Raw genomic sequence first — 18,783 nt, forward strand, 5'->3', positions numbered from 1 at the left:
TCTTTGACATTTCATTTGATGTTCACAAATTCTGTGGTTAAGGTCGACGTCGTTGACTTTTTAATGGTTTGTTGAGTGTGATTTATTTCAAACTTCAAATTAAGAATACAGTAGCTCAAAATTCAGGTTTTTATGTATATTTGCATACTACCTAGTGCCGTGTGGTTCCCGGCACCATTAGAAAAAAGAATAGGGCCACTCCATCTCTTCTTCATGGATGTCGTAGAAGGCGACTAAGGGAAAGGCTTATAAACTTGGGATTCTTCTTTTAGGCGACAAGCTAGCAACCTGTCACTATTTGAATATCAATTCTATCATTAAGCCAAACAGCTGAACGTGGCCTATCTATCTTTTTAAGACTATTGGCTCTGTCTACCCCGCAAGGGATAAAGGCGTGATTATATGTATGTATGTATGTACCTATTGAAAGAAGTAATATTTAAAAAAAATATTTAAAATATTAAACAATAATTTTTAATCCCAATGTTTCATGGATCGTCGGTTGTTGAATCGGTAAGGTGCCCGGTAAAATGCATAAAGGCACAGGTTCAAATTCCACATCGGCCAAGTAAGTACCAATGGCTATTTTGAAAGTAATGTACATTAGTTTGAATACTAACCGATGCTCTTACTTTGAGAAAAACATAGTGAGGAAATCTGCACATTCAGGCAACTGGTCATTTTACCATTAGCGATCCAATCCTTTCGGCCGTCATGGCAACCAAACTTCGCAACCGGTTGAGAAAAAGACATTTCAATTCCTTCCTTATTCCTTATACTGCAACTAGTGTTTTTGAGAAATTCCTTGTTGGCAACTAGTTGCTTATAAAGAAAAAAAAATCTTTATTCATAACTGGTTGCCGACAAAGAATGAAAATGTCTTTTTCTCAACTGGTTGCGAAGTTTGGTTGCCATGACGGCCGAAAGGGATCCAATACGGGTTAGGTTCCCCTGCAAAAGTTGCGGTGGTCAGACGGGAGTCTCTCATACATACATACATATGGTCACGTCTACATCCCTTGCGGGGTAAACAGAGCTAACAGTCTTGAAAAAACTGAATGGCGACGTTCAACTGACATAATGATATGATTGGCTTAATGATAGAATTGAGATTCAAATAGTGACAGGTTGCTAACCCATCGCCTAAAAACAGAATCCCAAGTTTGTAAGCCTATCCCTTAGTCGCCTTTTACGATATCCATGGGAGAGAGATGGAGTGGTCCTATTCTTTTTTGTATTGATACCGGAAACCACACGGCATACGGAGTGTTTCATACATTGTAAATAAATAATTAAATAAATAATTTCTTTATTTCTGTACCAACTTAGATCAAACATGTTTGTGACCTAGATCTCCTTTTAAGTTAGGAATTACCTGTGTTAGGAGATCCCGCTCTTCAATAACAACAAGTATTTAAGTTTACGTAGTACATCAATAATTGTGTAGATATCATTATTTATTAAAATTGACTAACAAAACACAATCAGGTTATCTCCGTCAAGTTACATCGAACAAACATGAGGCCTTCATTACAATCGCGAAGTCAGCGTTTGATTTGTAGACGGTCCTAAACAAACTATGGTCCGCTATCTGTGATATATCAAACACTACAAACTTAACCTGCTCTCAATGAGCCTGCTCGCTTTTGCTTTGTGTTCTTTTGATGACAAGAAAGAGATGTCCGAGAGAGAGAGAGAGATGTAGGTGGCGCTAAATTCGCACAACTATAATAATTCTAAAATACCGACCAATTTTAGAATACTTATAGGTTTTTCGCCAATCCCACGTGAACAACGGTTTTTACTGGGGTGAAAAGTATTCTATCATTAAGCCAAACAGATAAACGTGGTCTTTCAGTTTTTCAAGACTGTTCTACCCCTCAAGGGATAAAGCATATTATGTATGAATGTATGAAATATATCCTTTGTCCTTATAAAGATTTATTAAGAAGAAGTCGCTTCGCGAATTTATTTGACGTGTCTTTCAAATCTCAATTCCATAATAAAACCATATATCTGAACGTGGCGTTTCGGTATTTTCAAGACTGTTTACTCTGTCTACACCGCAAGGGATATAGACGAGCTAATATGTATATATTTTCTAAATTTCCAAGAGGGTGAAGCCCCAAGTATAACCTAGTATTGCATAAATAGACCAGGGCACCGCAATTATTATTCAATACCACCCAAAACCCATACCACACTTGCCTCAAGGGCGAATGCTTCTGTCAATAGAATACGCTTATTCAATATGTAACACCTACATTGATATGTATGGGGGCTTTTATAAAGGGATTTAGTTAAGGGCAAGCATACAATGACATAAGAAAAAAAAGTGTAAAAACATCTGAAAATAAAGTATAACAGTGCCAGTGCCAGTGCCAGTGCCAGTGCCAGTGCCGGTGTCAGTGCCGGTGACAGTGCCAGTGCCAGTGCCAGTGTCAGTGCCAGTGCCGGTGCCAGTGCCGGTGTCGGTGCCAGTGGCGTTGCCAGAGCCAGTGCCAGTGCCGGTGCCGGTGCCAGTGGCGTTGCCAGAGCCAGTGCCAGTGCCGGTGTCAGTGCCAGTGCCGGTGTCAGTGCCGGTGACAGTGCCAGTGCCGGTGTCAGTGCCAGTGCCAGTGCCAGTGCCAGTGCCAGTGCCAGTGCCAGTGCCAGTGCCAGTGCCAGTGCCAGTGCCAGTACCGTTGACAGTGCCAGTGCCGGTGACAGTGCCAGTGCCGGTGACAGTGCCAGTGCCAGTGCCGGTGCCAGTGCTGGTGCCATTTAATTTAACTATTTAAAAGTAAATGGAAAGAACTTTTCGTTTCATTTTTATTTATGTGCCACTACATAATTTATCATAAGTCTATAACTAGAAAGTTAACATTAGATCCGCAAATACGATTGTGAAATAACGTTATACTGTTATCAAGAAACTCCCCCCGCTTTCTAATGCAAAATTAAAATCACTCTCATTTCTTTTAAAAGCGCATATAAATTAAAGTGAACATGGGCGAAATTTATTTAAAAGCAACGTATGGTAGCGGCGAACGCAGTATATTGCTAGAAATATACAAATAACCTCGGGAAATATACAAAACTTTTAAGGAAAATTCCTTTGCATTTATTTGTCTCTACTCTTCACTTTAAATAAATTGTCATTTACGTTACTCGCTTGAATTTTTAAAATATTCTCTCAAACTCAAACCTTAGTTGATTGCGTCATCTTTTTCTTCTTTTTATTCTTATAGATGTCACCGAAAAATAGCAACAATCGTTAATTGATCAATTTTCTAGGTAGTTGATCAACTTCCGAAATATAACAAACTGTAAGTGGTTAACTGGCAAGATAATTCTTCATTGTAGTGTTTTTCTTCTATATAAATTTTACTTTTGTTAATTGGAATGTTAACTTCTAAACACCAATGATTCACAATATTTACATTCTTAAAGTATAAGTGCAGTGCCGTGTGGTTCCCGGAACCAATAAAAAAAAGAATAGGACCACTCCATCCATTTCCCATGGATATCGTAAAAGGCGACTAAAGGATAGGCTTACAAACTGGGGATTCTTTATTAGGCGATGGCCTAGCAACCTGTCACTATTTGAATCTCAATTCTATCATTAAGCCAAAAAGTTGAACGTGGCCATTCAGTCTTTTCAAGACTGTTGGCTCTTTTTACCCCGCAAGGGATATAGACGTGACCATATGTATGTATGTAAAGTATAAGTCTAGTATAACATATCTAAGTGGTCACTACTAGTCCTGAGAGATCCCCTGAGCGAGTCACGTAACGTAAGTGGAAACGATGCATTACCGCATATTCTCTTATGTATTTCAAACACGTCTATATCCCTTGCGGGGTAGACAGAGCCAACAGTTAGGAGTACCCGTAATCGTCGAATATGCATGAAAGTAATGAGTGTGGGGAAGCGGGCGAGGTCTGTAAGGATCGTAGCAAGTGGAAATCCATAGTTTCTGCCTACCCCAATGGGAAACAGACGTGATGGTATGTATGTATGAAAAATATTGTGTCTGTTGAGGGAGTTTGGAGGGAAAGGTCGGAGTGGGAAGGCCTAGACGAACGTATCTTGACCAAATGTCAAGGTCCTGGCAAAGAGTAAGGTCAAGAGTACCCGAATCTACCGAGTTTGCATGAAGGGAGTTATCAATGTGGATGAAGCGAAAGAAGTAAGCAAAGACCGTGGCAAGTGGTAAGATGTAGTCTCTGCCTACTCCTCCGGAAAAAAGGCGTGATTTTTAAACCAAAAATACAAAACATACGCAGTCAGTAAAATATTTTATCGAATCAGCTTGTAAAGGCTCAAGATTATTTATAGCGTGCATTACCTAACATTCGGTCGCCGCAGTCGCATAATGCATTTTATATTTATTGAGAGAGAATGCGGCAGTCAGAGCCGTGTTCAACATTTTATTTGCATATTTTTATAAAACATATTATAATAATCAGTTCGTTCTGCTTTGGGAATCAATTTGAAAATCGTTTTGCGTTCAAGGAAGCATTATTTCTTTTATGAATTTCTAAATTGACATTATACACAGCTATAAATATGTACCAGTGTTTAACAATAAATTCTTAAATATTTGCGCATCGTTACGAAGTATCGAATGGTATAAAAAACTAAAAATTAAAACAAAAGTTTTTTTTTGTTTGTAATATATTTATTGTAAATACGAAAGAACAAAAAAAAATTGTAAAACAAAATATACTTCCCCTTAACAAATGCAAAAGAAAACTGAACCCCAATACCTTACTGTTGCCTTATTATATTGTATTTCATCAGAATATATTAACTTCATTATTATGTATTAGAGTTTTCCCAGATTCACATTTATTCGTCTGCAGTCTCACTTTCACTCGACATTGTGAGAGATAAAATGTAGTATGTTGACCAATATTATGTATTTATCAGTCTTTTCGAGAATTTCGGCTATAACTTCCCCGTAGTAGATAAAGATATGTAACTGTGTGCAGTGTGGTTCCCGGTACCAATACAAAAAAGAATAGGACCGCTCCATCTCTTTCCCATTGATGTCGTAAAAGGCGACTAAGGGATAAGCTTACAAACTTGGGATTCTTTTTAAGGCGATGGGCTAGCAACCTGTTACTATTTGACTCTCAATTCTTTCATTAAGCCAAATAGCTGTACGTGGCTATTCAGTCTTTTCGAGACTGTTGGCTCTGTCTACCCCGCAAGGGATATAGATGTATGTAACAACTTTATTTATTTATTAACCATTTTTCCTGATGCTTTCTATGTACATAAATTGATATGTACGTAAAAAACATCAGGAAATATAAACACAACAAACAAAAGTATATAGGTTCTGCCTTTTTGTAAGGAAATCTCTTCCAGCAGACCCGAAGTACGAGACATGATGGAAAGAGTGACAGGCTTGTACTCCACAAAATTCTTTATAAACATACGTAAACAAATAATATTAATAATATTATAAAATACATATGTAAATACCAAATTATAAACTTACATAAATAATTGTACGTTTTATATTGTTTATTCAACGAAATTTATTTTTCGGAGAATTTTAGTAATACCCTATAATTTCTGTCGAACTTCTAACTGTGAAACATTTCTGCTAAAACTTAATTACATTTTATTTTCCTTTTTAATAAACTCAGAAATTCTTATCAAATAATCCAACTTTATTGAATAAGGTTTCTTGTATGCAATGAGGACCTTAAAAAATTCGACCAAGTGCGAGTTGGGCTTACTTAAATATCGTTTTTTTTTAAATTTTATTATTGTATGGGAGCCCTTAAATAATAATTAATTCATTGTTTTTTCAATTATTTATTTTTGAAGTTTATTTACAATTAAATATCTAAAGTAAATTCTGTGAAAATTTAAGCCTGTTACCATTATTAAAATTGAGCAAACAAAAATGGATGAAAAAAAAAAACACGTTTATTTTATGGGGCTGTACCAGTACCACTCGTACTACTTTTGCAATGAGAAAAAAACAATTCAATTAATCATATTTATTATTTATACATAAAAGTACCCGAAACCGCCGAGTTGCGTGTATAGAGTATAGAGTTATGAATGTAGATGAAGCAAAAGAAGTATGCAGACATACATTCATACATATGATCACGTCTATATCCCCAGCGGGGTAGACAAAGCCACCAGTCTTGAAAAGACTGATATGCCACGCTCAGCTGTTTGGCTTAGTGATAGAATTGAGATTCAAATAGTGACAGATTGCTAGCCCATCGCCTAAAAGAGGAATCCCATGTTTATAAGCCTATCCCTTAGTCGCCTTTTACGACATCCAAGGGAAAGAGATGGAGTGGTCCTATTCTTTTTTGTAATGGTGAGATCGTGACAATTGGAAAGATAATAGTCTCTGCCTACCCTTTCGGGAAAAAGGTGTAATTTTATGTGGGTATTTTTATGTATGTATGTATGTACATTTTTAATGAAAGATCCAAACACAATTAATCTAATAAGTTCTACAATAATAACCTCAAGTGAAAGAACTGCTTATTTGTTATTCTTTTTAACGTCGCCCTTCAATAAAACAAATACAAATACACCCTACGCCCTAAAACTAAACAGTGATTTTCCTTTGATCCGATGACAAGCAGACGGTTTGACAAACATTGGTTCATTTGATACAGCGATGTTCACTAAATGTGGCTTGTTCGTTGTTTACTCCGAATTGGTTACATTGATAAGTAACTATGGAAGAGACTGCGTGATAGTATTATCCTTTTTAAGGCCAGGTTTTATCACCGTCTCTCTGGAGAGGAGCCCGGGGTGCGCCTTTTTGATCATGATCCTGGATTGGGTGAGTCATACATACATAAATATGGTCACGACTAATATCCCTTGTGGGGTAAACAGAGCCAACAGTCTTGAAAAGACTGATAAGCCACGCTCAGCTATTTGGCTATAATGATGGAATTGAGATTCAAATAGTGACAGGTTGCTAGCCCATCGCCTAAAAAAAGAATGCCAAGTTTGTAAGTCTATCCCTTAGTCGCCTTTTACGACATCCATAGGAAAGAGATGGAGTGGTCCTATTCTTTTTTGTACGGGTGCCGGGAACCACACGGCACTTGGGTGAGTCAGGTGTATACATTCCCGTCTGACCGTAACAATCTTTGCAAGGGCACCTTTCTAATATTGGATTATAGTTCGTTATCATGGTATTCCATTTCATTTTATATTTCTTATCCTACTTAATAAATCAAGACAGTAGATATGAATAAATAAAAAAAAAATCATCACAAGACAGTAATGACGAAGTTATGTTAAATTAAAAGGAAATGTCAATTCTATTCTTGAATTATAAAAACTCAATGATACAAATCAAACCCACTTGTGTTCATTCGTTATTTTAGAATTAAACTTTGATTTACTATTTAATTACTTTACAAGTAACCATATTTTGAATCACTATTCTTTGGTATTAAAATTTGATGTCTAGATAAAATGATAATGTATTTGTCTAACAAATCAATTGATAAAAAGTCATATTTTGCATTTATAGCACACTAGCTGTCTTCGTCCACGTTGAATAGTTATTTTGGGCATCATTGAAGCCCTCAAGGATGGAAAATTTCCCCCCGTTTTTTTCACATATACATACAGCCTTGGCCAAAAGTATTGAGCACCCATGACATCTTTCAGTTTTATGCGGAGTATCAAATAGAAATAAAACAAAACGTTTTTTAATGGTTTATTTTACTATTTATTAATTGAAAATTAATATTTTATGGGTCCGCCCTTTGCCTTAATTATAGCAGAAATTCTTTTTGGTAAAGAGCTAACAAGATTTTTACAGTCTTCAGCAGTAATCGCGTTCCATTCAAGGCGCAGGTAGCGTTTCAATTCTTCTCTGTTGTTAATTATGTGGCGCCTAACTCGACGCTTTAATAAACCCCATAAATGTTCTATGGGGTTCAGATCTGGCGACTGGGCAGGCCAGTCAAGAAGCTCTATGCTATTTTCCCGAAACCATGTCATAGTGCGGGCAGATTTGTGGCAAGGCGCGTTATCCTGCTGGAATTTAACACTATCCATGTTCGTGTCACCGAAAAGTTTCGTGAATGAAGGCAGCAACGCAGTTTCTAGCACATTTATGTACTTAGAAGAGTCCATGCGGCCCTCACACACGAACAATTCGCCAACTCCAGAATCGGTCATGCAACCCCAGACCATTATACTGCCGCCGCCGTATTTTACGGTTGGGACCACACACTCTGGCTTAAATTCTTCGCCCACCCGGCGACGCACAAAGGTCACACCAGGTGTACCAAAAATCTGCAATAAAGAGAAAAATATTGAGTTCCGGAAATAAAAAGAACTTCCTCTATGCGTTTAGAATTTAAACCATTTTATATTATTTTGTGAGGGCATTAAATTGACTTACTCACCTCAAAGTTTGATTCGTCTGACCACACAACATTTGACCAATCTTCAGCGGTGAAAGTTCGGTGTTGTAAGGCCCATTTGTACCGAGCTTTTTTGTTGCTGTCGGAGAGCCATGGCTTCTTCCTAGCTTTACAGCCTTTCAGACCAGCTTCTTGGAGTCTTCTACGAGTAGTTCGAGCAGAAATTGTTTTCTTTATTTGTTCTGAAAACTCAGCAGCGAGCTCTGAAGATGTTTTTTTCCTGTTTCTTAATGACTCTCTCAGTAACTGACGATCCTGACGGTCTGTGGTGATGCATTTGCGCCCGGTTTTCGGTCTATTTTCATGTGACCCGGTAGCAGAGAATCGCTGAATAGCATATTGCACGGATCGGCGCGAACATTTCACAGTTTTGGAAATCTCTACTTGTGATTTCCCTTGCTCATGCAGAAGCTGTATCTGCACTCATTTTTCTAAAGAAAGTTCGTTTCGTTTTGGCATATCGCAACTATAACACTTAAAACTTTGAAATAAAATACCAAAGGCGCACTAGATCACTGGATTTTGTCACAACGATCGATGGTAGCGAACTAAAAAATAAATACAAAAATTGTATATATGGTCACGTCTATATCCCTTGCGGGCTAGACAGAGCCAACAATCTTGAAAAGACTGAATAGCCACATTCAGCTATTTGGCTTAATGATAGAATTGAGATTCCAATAGTGACAGGTTGCTAGCCCATCGCCTAAAAAGAATCCCAAGTTTGTTAGCCTATCCCTTAGTCGCCTTTTACGACACGTTTTTTTCACATTTTCCATTATTGCTTCGCTCCTAATAGTTGCAGCGTGATGTTATATAGCCTAAAGCCTTCCTCGATAAAAGGTCTATTCAATGCGAAAAGAATTTTCAATTCGAATGAGTAGTTCCTGAGATTAGCGCGTTCAAACAAACAAACTCTTCTGCTTTATAATATTAGTATAGATAAGCGGTCGAGTCTATTTTTTTATTTATTTACTTTCTTACATCTACCATTACAGACTTAATCTAATGCGATAGTGCATAATCAATTATAACATACATACATACATAAAATCACGCCTCTTTCCCGGAGGGGTAGGCAGAGACTACCTCTTTCCACTTGCCACGATCTCTGCATATAACATCAATTATAACATATTATCCGTAATGCTGCCCTTGTGAATTCACTCAAACTGCAATTGAACAAATCTATTTCATTTGATGTTAGCAATCCCGTTTACTAAAAATAAGCGTTCTGTCTAATGATATACTTAGTGGGTAAATTGCCAGACTGCTGTCTCTGTCTACACCGTAAGGGATAAAGACGCGATTATATGATATAATGAAAAATACCAGACGAGAAGAATGCATAGATCAGGAAAAATTTGCAAAATCATATACAAAATTATTGATGTGAAGTCTACCAATTTTAAAAGTTTCAACTTACCAGACATGCCATTAAAATATCAACCTTAAACCAATTCATATTAGAACCAATCTTAAAAAATTAAACGCACTAATTAAAATTCCTGATAATTCAAAAACTAAACGTATTTGCAGTCGCAAACATAATTTTTATCTTAATTTGAACTTTACCACTTAGAATTTAGGATGTCGATTAATAAATTCAGATGAAAACTGACTGTATCAGTATAATAACTATGAAACTGGATCAATTCTGGAACCCAATCTACATGTAAATGCGCCGAAGTCACTTCAGATTAACTTCAGATGAATTCAAGGTTCGATAAATGTATTTTTAACTCGATTTGTAGATAGCAAATGGAATAGATTGATTGGGAAAGGTTAATTGATCCACCTGGTTTTGAATTTGATGACTGCCTCGCGATAATGATTATTGGAGTCTCTTTTGTCTATTTGATATTAACATTTGACTAATTTATTCGGCTTTTTGTGATGAGACGCAAGGTCTTTTAATTTTTCTTTAGAAAAGTATTTCTTGATATGTTTTTTATTCTTTGCGAGAACGAGAAAACGGCGTGATTTAACGATTCTTTTCATGTTAGTATATCTCCAAAACAACTTATACTTTTCAATGAACCAATTGTAAGCATAGTCTCCGTCCTTTCTCGATATTTACAATTTTCATCCTTTTACTAGAGCTCTATAAATCACTATACTTTCCCAAGGGAAGTGTTTATCGAAAGTTACCAAAATAAAAGCCTTTTTATTTTTCCCGCTAAATGTACTTTCGAACTGTTGAATGGCAGAAATAGTAATAATTGATGACGAAATCGCTGTTTTTCGCATTTGTTTTTCTCTTTGGTAGCGTTTGGTTTAATTCATAAGAGTTTTATGTATCTACTAATTTACGCATTAAAAATATTTTGTTCTTAAAGCACAGATAAGTAGGTGTGTGGTTGGTGTTGGTGGCTAAGAATAGAACCACTCCAAATCTTTTCCATGGATGTCGTATGAGGCGACTAAGGGAAGGGCTAAAAACTTGGGACTGTTGCTCTTCATTGTTCCTTTTTATATCGCTTTATAACTTGGGATAGTTGTTTTAAGCGATGAGCTAGGCAACCTGTCTTGTGTTCTGTGAATAGAAATAACAGATTTTCATATTATTTATTCTAATTACTATCAATATCTTCTCGCTTCGTGTAAAAAGTTGACTTACCCAATCTAGGATCCATGGTCAAAGGTATACCCCGGGCTCCTCTCCAGAGAGGTGAGGATGCAATCGGGACTAAAGCCAGGACATTTATTTTTTAGTAAGTCCAGCGTCTTGTTGTAACTTGATTACAACTAGACGCTGGACTTCCCAGTGAGTAATCCAAAGATACTCGTGATGGGAATGACCCTCTCCTTCCAATTAAGGTTTGCAAATATAAAATTGCTTTTATGTGAAACAAAGACTACATACATTTATGCCTACATGCATACATAAAGACGTGACCATATGACTACATGAATATGGTCACGTCAATATCCCTTGCGGGGTAGACAGAGCAAACAGTCTTGAAAAGACTGAATGGCCACGACTAACAATACTACTATTAACAGTATTTCTAAGAGGGTTTATATATGCGGCAAGTGAATCTCTTTTAACAAGAATCCGCTTTCAGCTTATACTTTGTTCCTCTTATCGCTATATATAACTTTTTAGTGTCCAATATTTTACGCCCTTACCACTTTACTGAGGAAAATTACTGTTTTTCGGTCAGAGTTACCCAGGAAGATTTCCGATAAGATAATCAGGTCAGGAATTGACATGAAAAGATAAAATAAAATTATTTTTAGTTAAATTCATCAAAATGGGACGATTCTTGCGAAAGGGCAAGCTTTCTATGTTTCTTTCTCCAATCACTATCACTACATAGTATTAAACAAAGTCGCTATTTTAGTCTGTTTGTCTGTATGCTTAAATCTTTAAAATTACGCAACGGATTTTGATGCGGTTTTATGTAACAGGTAGAGTGATTCAAGAGGAAGGTTTTTATGTATAATAACATTTATAATTTTGCACCCGTGCGAAGCCGGGGCGGGTCGCTAGTATGAAATAAAAAAAAAGATCTACACACATGTTATACCTTAAACGAACAGTCTTGTATAAAAAAATGATTTCTTTAGATGTAACGATAGAACATATAGGGGATCCCCGCAAGGGATATAGACGTGGCATATATATAGTCACGTCTATATCCCGGGGGGTGCGGGGTAGACAGAGCCAACAGACTTGAAAAGACTGATAGGCCACATTCAGCTGTATCGCCTAATGATAGAATTGAGATTCCCAAAGAGAAAAAAGAATCCCAAGTTTATAAGTCTAATTTTTAGTCGCCTTTTACGACATCCATGGGATAGACATGGAGTGGCCTTATTCTTTTTTTGTATTGGTGCCAGGAACCACACGGCACTATTGTAACGGCATTGCAATATCACGAGTATCAAAACCTCTTAGAATAGTTTCGACGAACTCCGTATATGACATAAAGATATTTTTTTCATCCCTCTCGCTATTTTAATGCCCTTGGAAATGTAATTTCCCAATATTCCATGATTTTAACTCAAGATTGATCGAGGCAAGTAATCTTTAGCTCTTTACCCCCCCAGAAAATTTAATATATTCCTATACATCACAATTTCGGCTGTAAATTTTCCGGTGAATTCGATTACGCATTGGAGAGAGTGTCAATTTGGCGTTAAAAGAATATTTATTTTGGAATTTGAATCGAATCGTTCCGATTTTAATATGGTTGATATGAGAGTTTTATGAGATTTATATCGAAATACAATCTGATTAAATTGTTTGATAGAGTCAAAGGAATATTTTGATGTTATTGAAAATCTTAGGTGTCGTCTGAAGAAAGGTGGATCATAAATAAGCTCATAAATAGGATACCTTGACTATGGTCGATGGACATTCTAGAAAAGGACGAAGAATATCTGACAAGAACTCCTGAAGTAGTGCCGTGTGGTTTCCGGCCATAAATAATTAAAGAATAGGACCTCTCCTTTCTTTCCCATTGATGTCGTAAAGGGCGATACTTCATCTCGGCGACTAAGGGACAGGCTTATAAAATTCTTCTTTTTGGCGAAGGGTCACAATTTGAATCTCAATTCTATCATCAATCCAAAACGCAGAGCGTGGTCAATCAGTCTTTTTGTATGTATGTAACTCCTGAAGCAAAGGTTTAATTGAAAAAGTATATTAATTATACTTTATCGCTAAAATCTTTTTAAATCAAAGAGTAGCATCAATTAACATTCCCATAACAAGTTCAATAGCACCAAATAAGCGTTTATTTACCGAAACGTATATAATCTCCACATGTCATTTTCTAAAAGACCCTTCTGATCATTGCCAAAAACGTTTGGAGGACTCAGCAAATCTTAATAAACCAATATGAGGTGGGGTTCGCCCGTAGACATAGATTGAAATAGATACAGCACGTGTGCGTGCCAAATACACGTAAGCGAATGTATTTGGCGCATGCATGTGAGAACCTTTTTAAAAATATCTTATTTGTTCGCTAAGCGAAATAAAATTGTTTTATCTATAAAATGTAGTTAAAAGTTCGAAAGTTCTTCTTCGTTCAAAATTTTATTTAGTCTCAAATTGTTCTCATGAGTATGATCAACCCAGTAACATTAGTATATTGTGGTATTCCCAGTCTAGATACAGCACATAATAATTCATAGGTACTCTCAGATTTATTTAATCGATAAGATAAACTTACTCATTGAAGCTACTTAAAAGTGGTACTTCGATCATTTTATGATTGTATTCAAATTCAATATCATTTATTCCTTTAAAATAAGTGTAACCAGGGATGGTCAATAAATATAAGACGTGTCAAACATACTTTTTCAAGTTTCAAGTCAAATATTTTATTTATATGATTTAGTATATCTTATAAATTGGTATATTATATACAAAATAGAAGTTTTGTCCATCTTACAAAACAAGGCTCATCTATTTCGATCTATGTCTCTGCGCTCGCCCCTTTCCTAAGCTGAGCGATTCTGTGTCATACAATACGTGAGAGGATTTCGTTCCGCTTATCATTATTTTTCTATAAATAAGCGAGAATTACTGTAACTTCTGATTGCATTTTTATATGTATCATCTTTCCATACCTTCTTACAAGATAGATAGATATATAGATAAAACTCTGCATTGAACCATAAGAGTAAAATATACAAAACAGCACAAAACAGATAGAGATGGTACAAAGGCGGACTTATCGCTAATGCAATCTCTTCCAGTCAACCTCTACAAGGTGTTTGGATATCTTGTAAAAATATTTTGTATAACTTAAGACCGCTTAAAATTCAACATACATACATACATACATATGGTCATGTCTGCATCCCTTGCGGGGAAGGCAGAGCCAACAGTCTTGAAAATACTGAATGGCCACGTTCAGCTATTTAGCTTAATGATAGAATTGAGATTCAAATAGTGACAGGTTGCTAGCCCATCGCCTACCAGAAAAACCCAAGTTAATATGCCTAATTTTACTTAAGGGTAGACAGAGCCAACGCTCTGTCTACCCCGCAAGGGATATAGACGTAGTTATATGTAGTACCTATATATAAATAGTTTAATTCAACTCAAAAGTTCAATAAAATCAGTTACTGACATTAAAGTTGTTAAGATCAACCCGCCCTCTGCCAATTCATATATTTGTTATTAATCATAATCGATAATACTGATGACAGTTCTAGTTTGGTTTGCACTCATCGCTGACCCAAATTGAAACTTGGTCGGTCTTCGAGTGCCCGCCGAACTGTAAATCAAAGAGCTGGGAATTATTTATGTTGCGTTGTACCTACGGATGCAGTCTCAGCTATAGTTAGGAAATTATGTTTTGGGGACAATGTTTACTTAATAATTGGTTACTTATCTTGGGTAAACTCTAAAGGTCTTTGTACCTTACGGGGAAGACAGAGTCAACAGTCTCGAAAAGATGTAAATTATGGCTTAATGATGGAATTGTAATTCAAATAGTGACAGGTTGCTAGACTATCGCTTAATAGAATATTTCCAAGTTATATATGTGATATAATATGTAAAGTGATATAAAAAAAAGAACAACGTCGGAACACTATGAGGCAATTTTACAGAAACCGAATTTTCTTTATACTGTTTAATACTGCTTGAAAGCTCTTTAAAATGAAGAATATTTAAATAAATAAGTGCACTTGATAGTGATATCTTTTTCCAAGTTCTTAGGAATATTGCCAACCTGAAATATAGAAGAAATGAAAAAAAGCTGCTATGATTTTTCTTGTATAAGATTTGGTATCGTATATAACATTTACGTAGGTACCACTATCATTAAGTTATAATGAATCTCAAACTTCAATGCTAACTCAATCAGAGTTCGTAACAAAAAATTCGGTCGAATTACGAACCTTCTTTTTTTAAGTCGGTTAAAAAGCCTAACCGAAATCAATCTTCGCAAATCAACAAACATTTGTTAACATCAATAAATATAATCCTAATTTATCACTTCGTCATGGAGTTTCCTGTAATAGTCCCGCATGACCACCCCAAGTCATTAATGTCTGACAAATATACTGCATTTGTCACCGGGAATCGCCTGTCTATTGCCAATCGACGATTTACCTCCGTTTTGTCGGTTTAGATGTAAGATAATTAATATTTGTTTTTATTAATTCTGTTTCTGTCTACTGTAGAGTCAAATATTCGAATAACTGTCATCGTTTGGTTTCACAACATTGGTTTACGTCAAATGAATTACTCTTGATATTGTTTATTATTAAAAAATGTAATTATCTGTGGTTCTTGTGGAAAAATAAAAGCTCGCTAGCTACTGTTTTAGCGTGTCAGCGTCAGTGCAGAAGAAGCGGTAACAAACTGCAGTGCAGCATTTTCTTCAACAACGTCAACTTCACAAATATCCAAACTTAGCATAGAAATGTGGACGAGAGAATACATTGTTCACAAAATACAGTGTTTTTGACCGAGCGAGCGAAGTTCAAAATTCTTTATTGTCATTGTACATGCAGCCTGCGTTTTTGGAACCCTTCCTAGAGGTCAAAATTTAAAATGATGTGAGTTAAGTCTACCAATCAAATTGGGGCGACAAAGCAATGAGAAGAATGTAGCATAATATATCACGTTTTGATTCCTTACGGGGTAAACAGAGCCGACGGTTTCGCAAAAGACTGCAAGGCCACGTTCAACTGTATGGCATGATGATGGAATTGAGATACAAATAGTGACAGGTTGCTAGCCCATCGCTTAAAATAACCCCCATTCCTCATTCGATAGCTTCAAGTAATTTAATCAATTTCTATGTCTTCTTCAAGTTTAAAAGCCTACCACTTAGTCGCCTTTTATGACATCCATGGGAGAGAGATCGAGTGGTCCTATTCTTTTTTCTATTGTTCCGGGAACCACACGGCGCACATGTATTTCATACTTACAGAAAATGCCTTTTTGCTCGGAAATGAAAATGTATATCTTCCTTCTAGCTTTAGTCCCGGTTGCATCCTCACCACTCTAAAGAAGAGCCTGGGATCCTTTGACCAGGATCCTAGATTTGGTGTGTCAGGTTTTTCCTCGAAACGACTCCCGTCTGACCTCCGCAACCTTTGCTAGGGAACCTAACCCGTATTGGATCGATCATGGTTACACATCCAGTTGCCTGAATGTGCAGGTTTTCTCACCACTAACCATAAAAGCATCGGTTAGTATTCAAACTAATGTACATTTTCCATGTCTTCTACATACATACATACATATAGTCACGTCTATATCCCTTGCGGGGTAGACAGAGCCAATAATCTTGAAAAGACTGAATGGCCACGTTCAGCTATTTGGCTTAATGATAGAATTGAGATTCAAATAGTGACAGATTGCTAGCCCATCGCCTAAAAAAGAATACCAAGTTTGTAAGCCTATCCTTAGTCGCCTTTTACGACATCCATGGGAAAGAGATGGAGTGGTACTATTCTTTTTTGTATTGTAGCCGGGAACCACACGGCACGTGTCTTCTCTATGACTATATCACCTCAATGGCATAAACCCTTACAACGACCTTTAAAAATGTGTCTTCAGTCCAGACATATGTCAACATACAAGGACCAGCCTAACGTGACGTGGGTCTACGGGCGATAAAAGTGTATTTATGACATTCCCGAAGGAAAACTTTATTTTATTTAGTTCGGAGGAACGATACAGTTGTCACGTTTAGGGTTTAGAATCTATCGATTAACATATTCGACGTTTAAAGGTTCTAAAAACACAAACACATTTCACGTCTTAAGTAATTACGAGGTAGACAGAGTACCCTAAGCTGCCGAGCTTGCATGAAGAGTTATGAATGTGGATGAAGCGAAGGAAGTATCTTCACCTTCCGAAGAGGGGCTCGGGGTATGCCTTTGACCATGAATCCCGGATTTGGTGAGTCAGGTTTTGTACACGAAACAAGGTTCCCTTCAAAGGTTGCGGAGGTCACAAGGGAGTCCTTGTGACCTCCGCAACCTTTGCAGGGGAACCTAACCCGTATTGTATCGATCATGGTTACACATCTAGTTGCCTGAATGTGCAGGTTTGCTCACGATTTTTCCTTCACCGTAAGAGCAGATAAAAATACTGATAGGTTGCTAACCCATCGCCTTCAAGCAAAATCCCAAGTTTATTGGCATATCCCTTATTCACCTTTAACGACATCCGTGGGAAAGATAAGGAATGATCTAAGATACAAATATCAAAAGGAGTTTCTTCCATTAAAATGCAACGTTGTACTAATTTACACTAGAATCTTGGCTAGATAACACCGTTGCAACAAATCTATAGTTTGGCTGAGAAAGGATCCGTTTGTCTTCCGTTCTTATCGGTGCACTCCGAACGTGCTTGACTAACACGCTTACACAACCTTCTAAATACATTCACACTCTTCTTTATCCCAAAACGCGAAGGTTCAAAATCATTGGCACCAACTACACTAGCCAAAATCCCCTCGTGTGTCACACAGATTTGCGTTATCATTAAACTTTATTGCTTCGTCTACAAGGTTGATAATACGTGTTTTTTGTGCTCACCCAAGTTGGTTTTCTGAAGTGGCTGACCGTTGACAGATGGGCACATTGCGAAGCTCTTTCTTGCCTTGTTTTCCCCCAGTCTTAACTCGATTTGGGTAAATGAAAGCTGTGACTCGAGTCATCAGTTTCAATGTGCTAGAAAGAGACAACAATGGTAATTCAGATGGTAATGGCGCGAAGAGATCATAGTTACCTTTGAAAAATTATGTTGTTTACGTGTAGAAAAGTCTCGATATGAACGAATAAACCTTATCGATAAATCTGTAAGATATTATTATATGCAACGGTAATAACGTTTTAATGCAAATTATAGAAAACTTTATCTTCGATTAAACAGTCATCAAAAAATACAAGGAACACCATTCTTAAATATTCAGCTGAAATTTAACACAATAAAAAAACATAGATAAAAAATACATACCTACATATTATCACGTCTATATATATCCCTTACGGGGTAGACAGAGTCAACAGTTTAAAATAAGACTGGTAGGCTTTATGATGGAATTGAGATTTATACTGATAAACCGCCGAGCTTGCATGAAGAGAGTTATGAATGTGGATGAAGCGAAGGAAATATAGAGAGATCGTGGCAAGTGATTTTATGTATGTACATATGTATACTGATAGGTTGCTAACCCATCAAGTAAAATCCCAAGTTTATTAAATTTCACGGTTGCGATGCAAAATATATTGAATATCGTTCACAACCCGAAAATTGCACACCTAAGCTAGTGTAAGCAGATTCCGCATTATCACAGCAAGGCTTGCGGCTTACACGGCCTCAAATCGATTTACCGGCTTGTTGAAAAATTTGAGCTAAGGCCGTTTTCACAC

At 36.7% G+C, this 18,783-nt stretch overlaps 1 protein-coding gene across 1 annotated transcript; it reads left to right on the top strand.

Annotated features, from left to right (window-relative positions):
• Nucleotides 1–530: 530 nt before the first annotated feature.
• On the top strand, nt 531–2,780 carry LOC106139491 (tetra-peptide repeat homeobox protein 1-like). Its single transcript, XM_060948366.1, has 2 exons — nt 531–568; nt 2,360–2,780. The coding sequence occupies exons 1-2, from the start codon at nt 531–533 to the stop codon at nt 2,778–2,780; spliced, it is 459 nt and encodes a 152-aa protein (XP_060804349.1).
• The last annotated feature ends 16,003 nt before the right edge of the window (nt 2,781–18,783 follow it).

Source organism: Amyelois transitella, chromosome 15 (genome assembly GCF_032362555.1).
Source record: "Amyelois transitella isolate CPQ chromosome 15, ilAmyTran1.1, whole genome shotgun sequence".
Taxonomy (NCBI): domain Eukaryota; kingdom Metazoa; phylum Arthropoda; class Insecta; order Lepidoptera; family Pyralidae; genus Amyelois; species Amyelois transitella.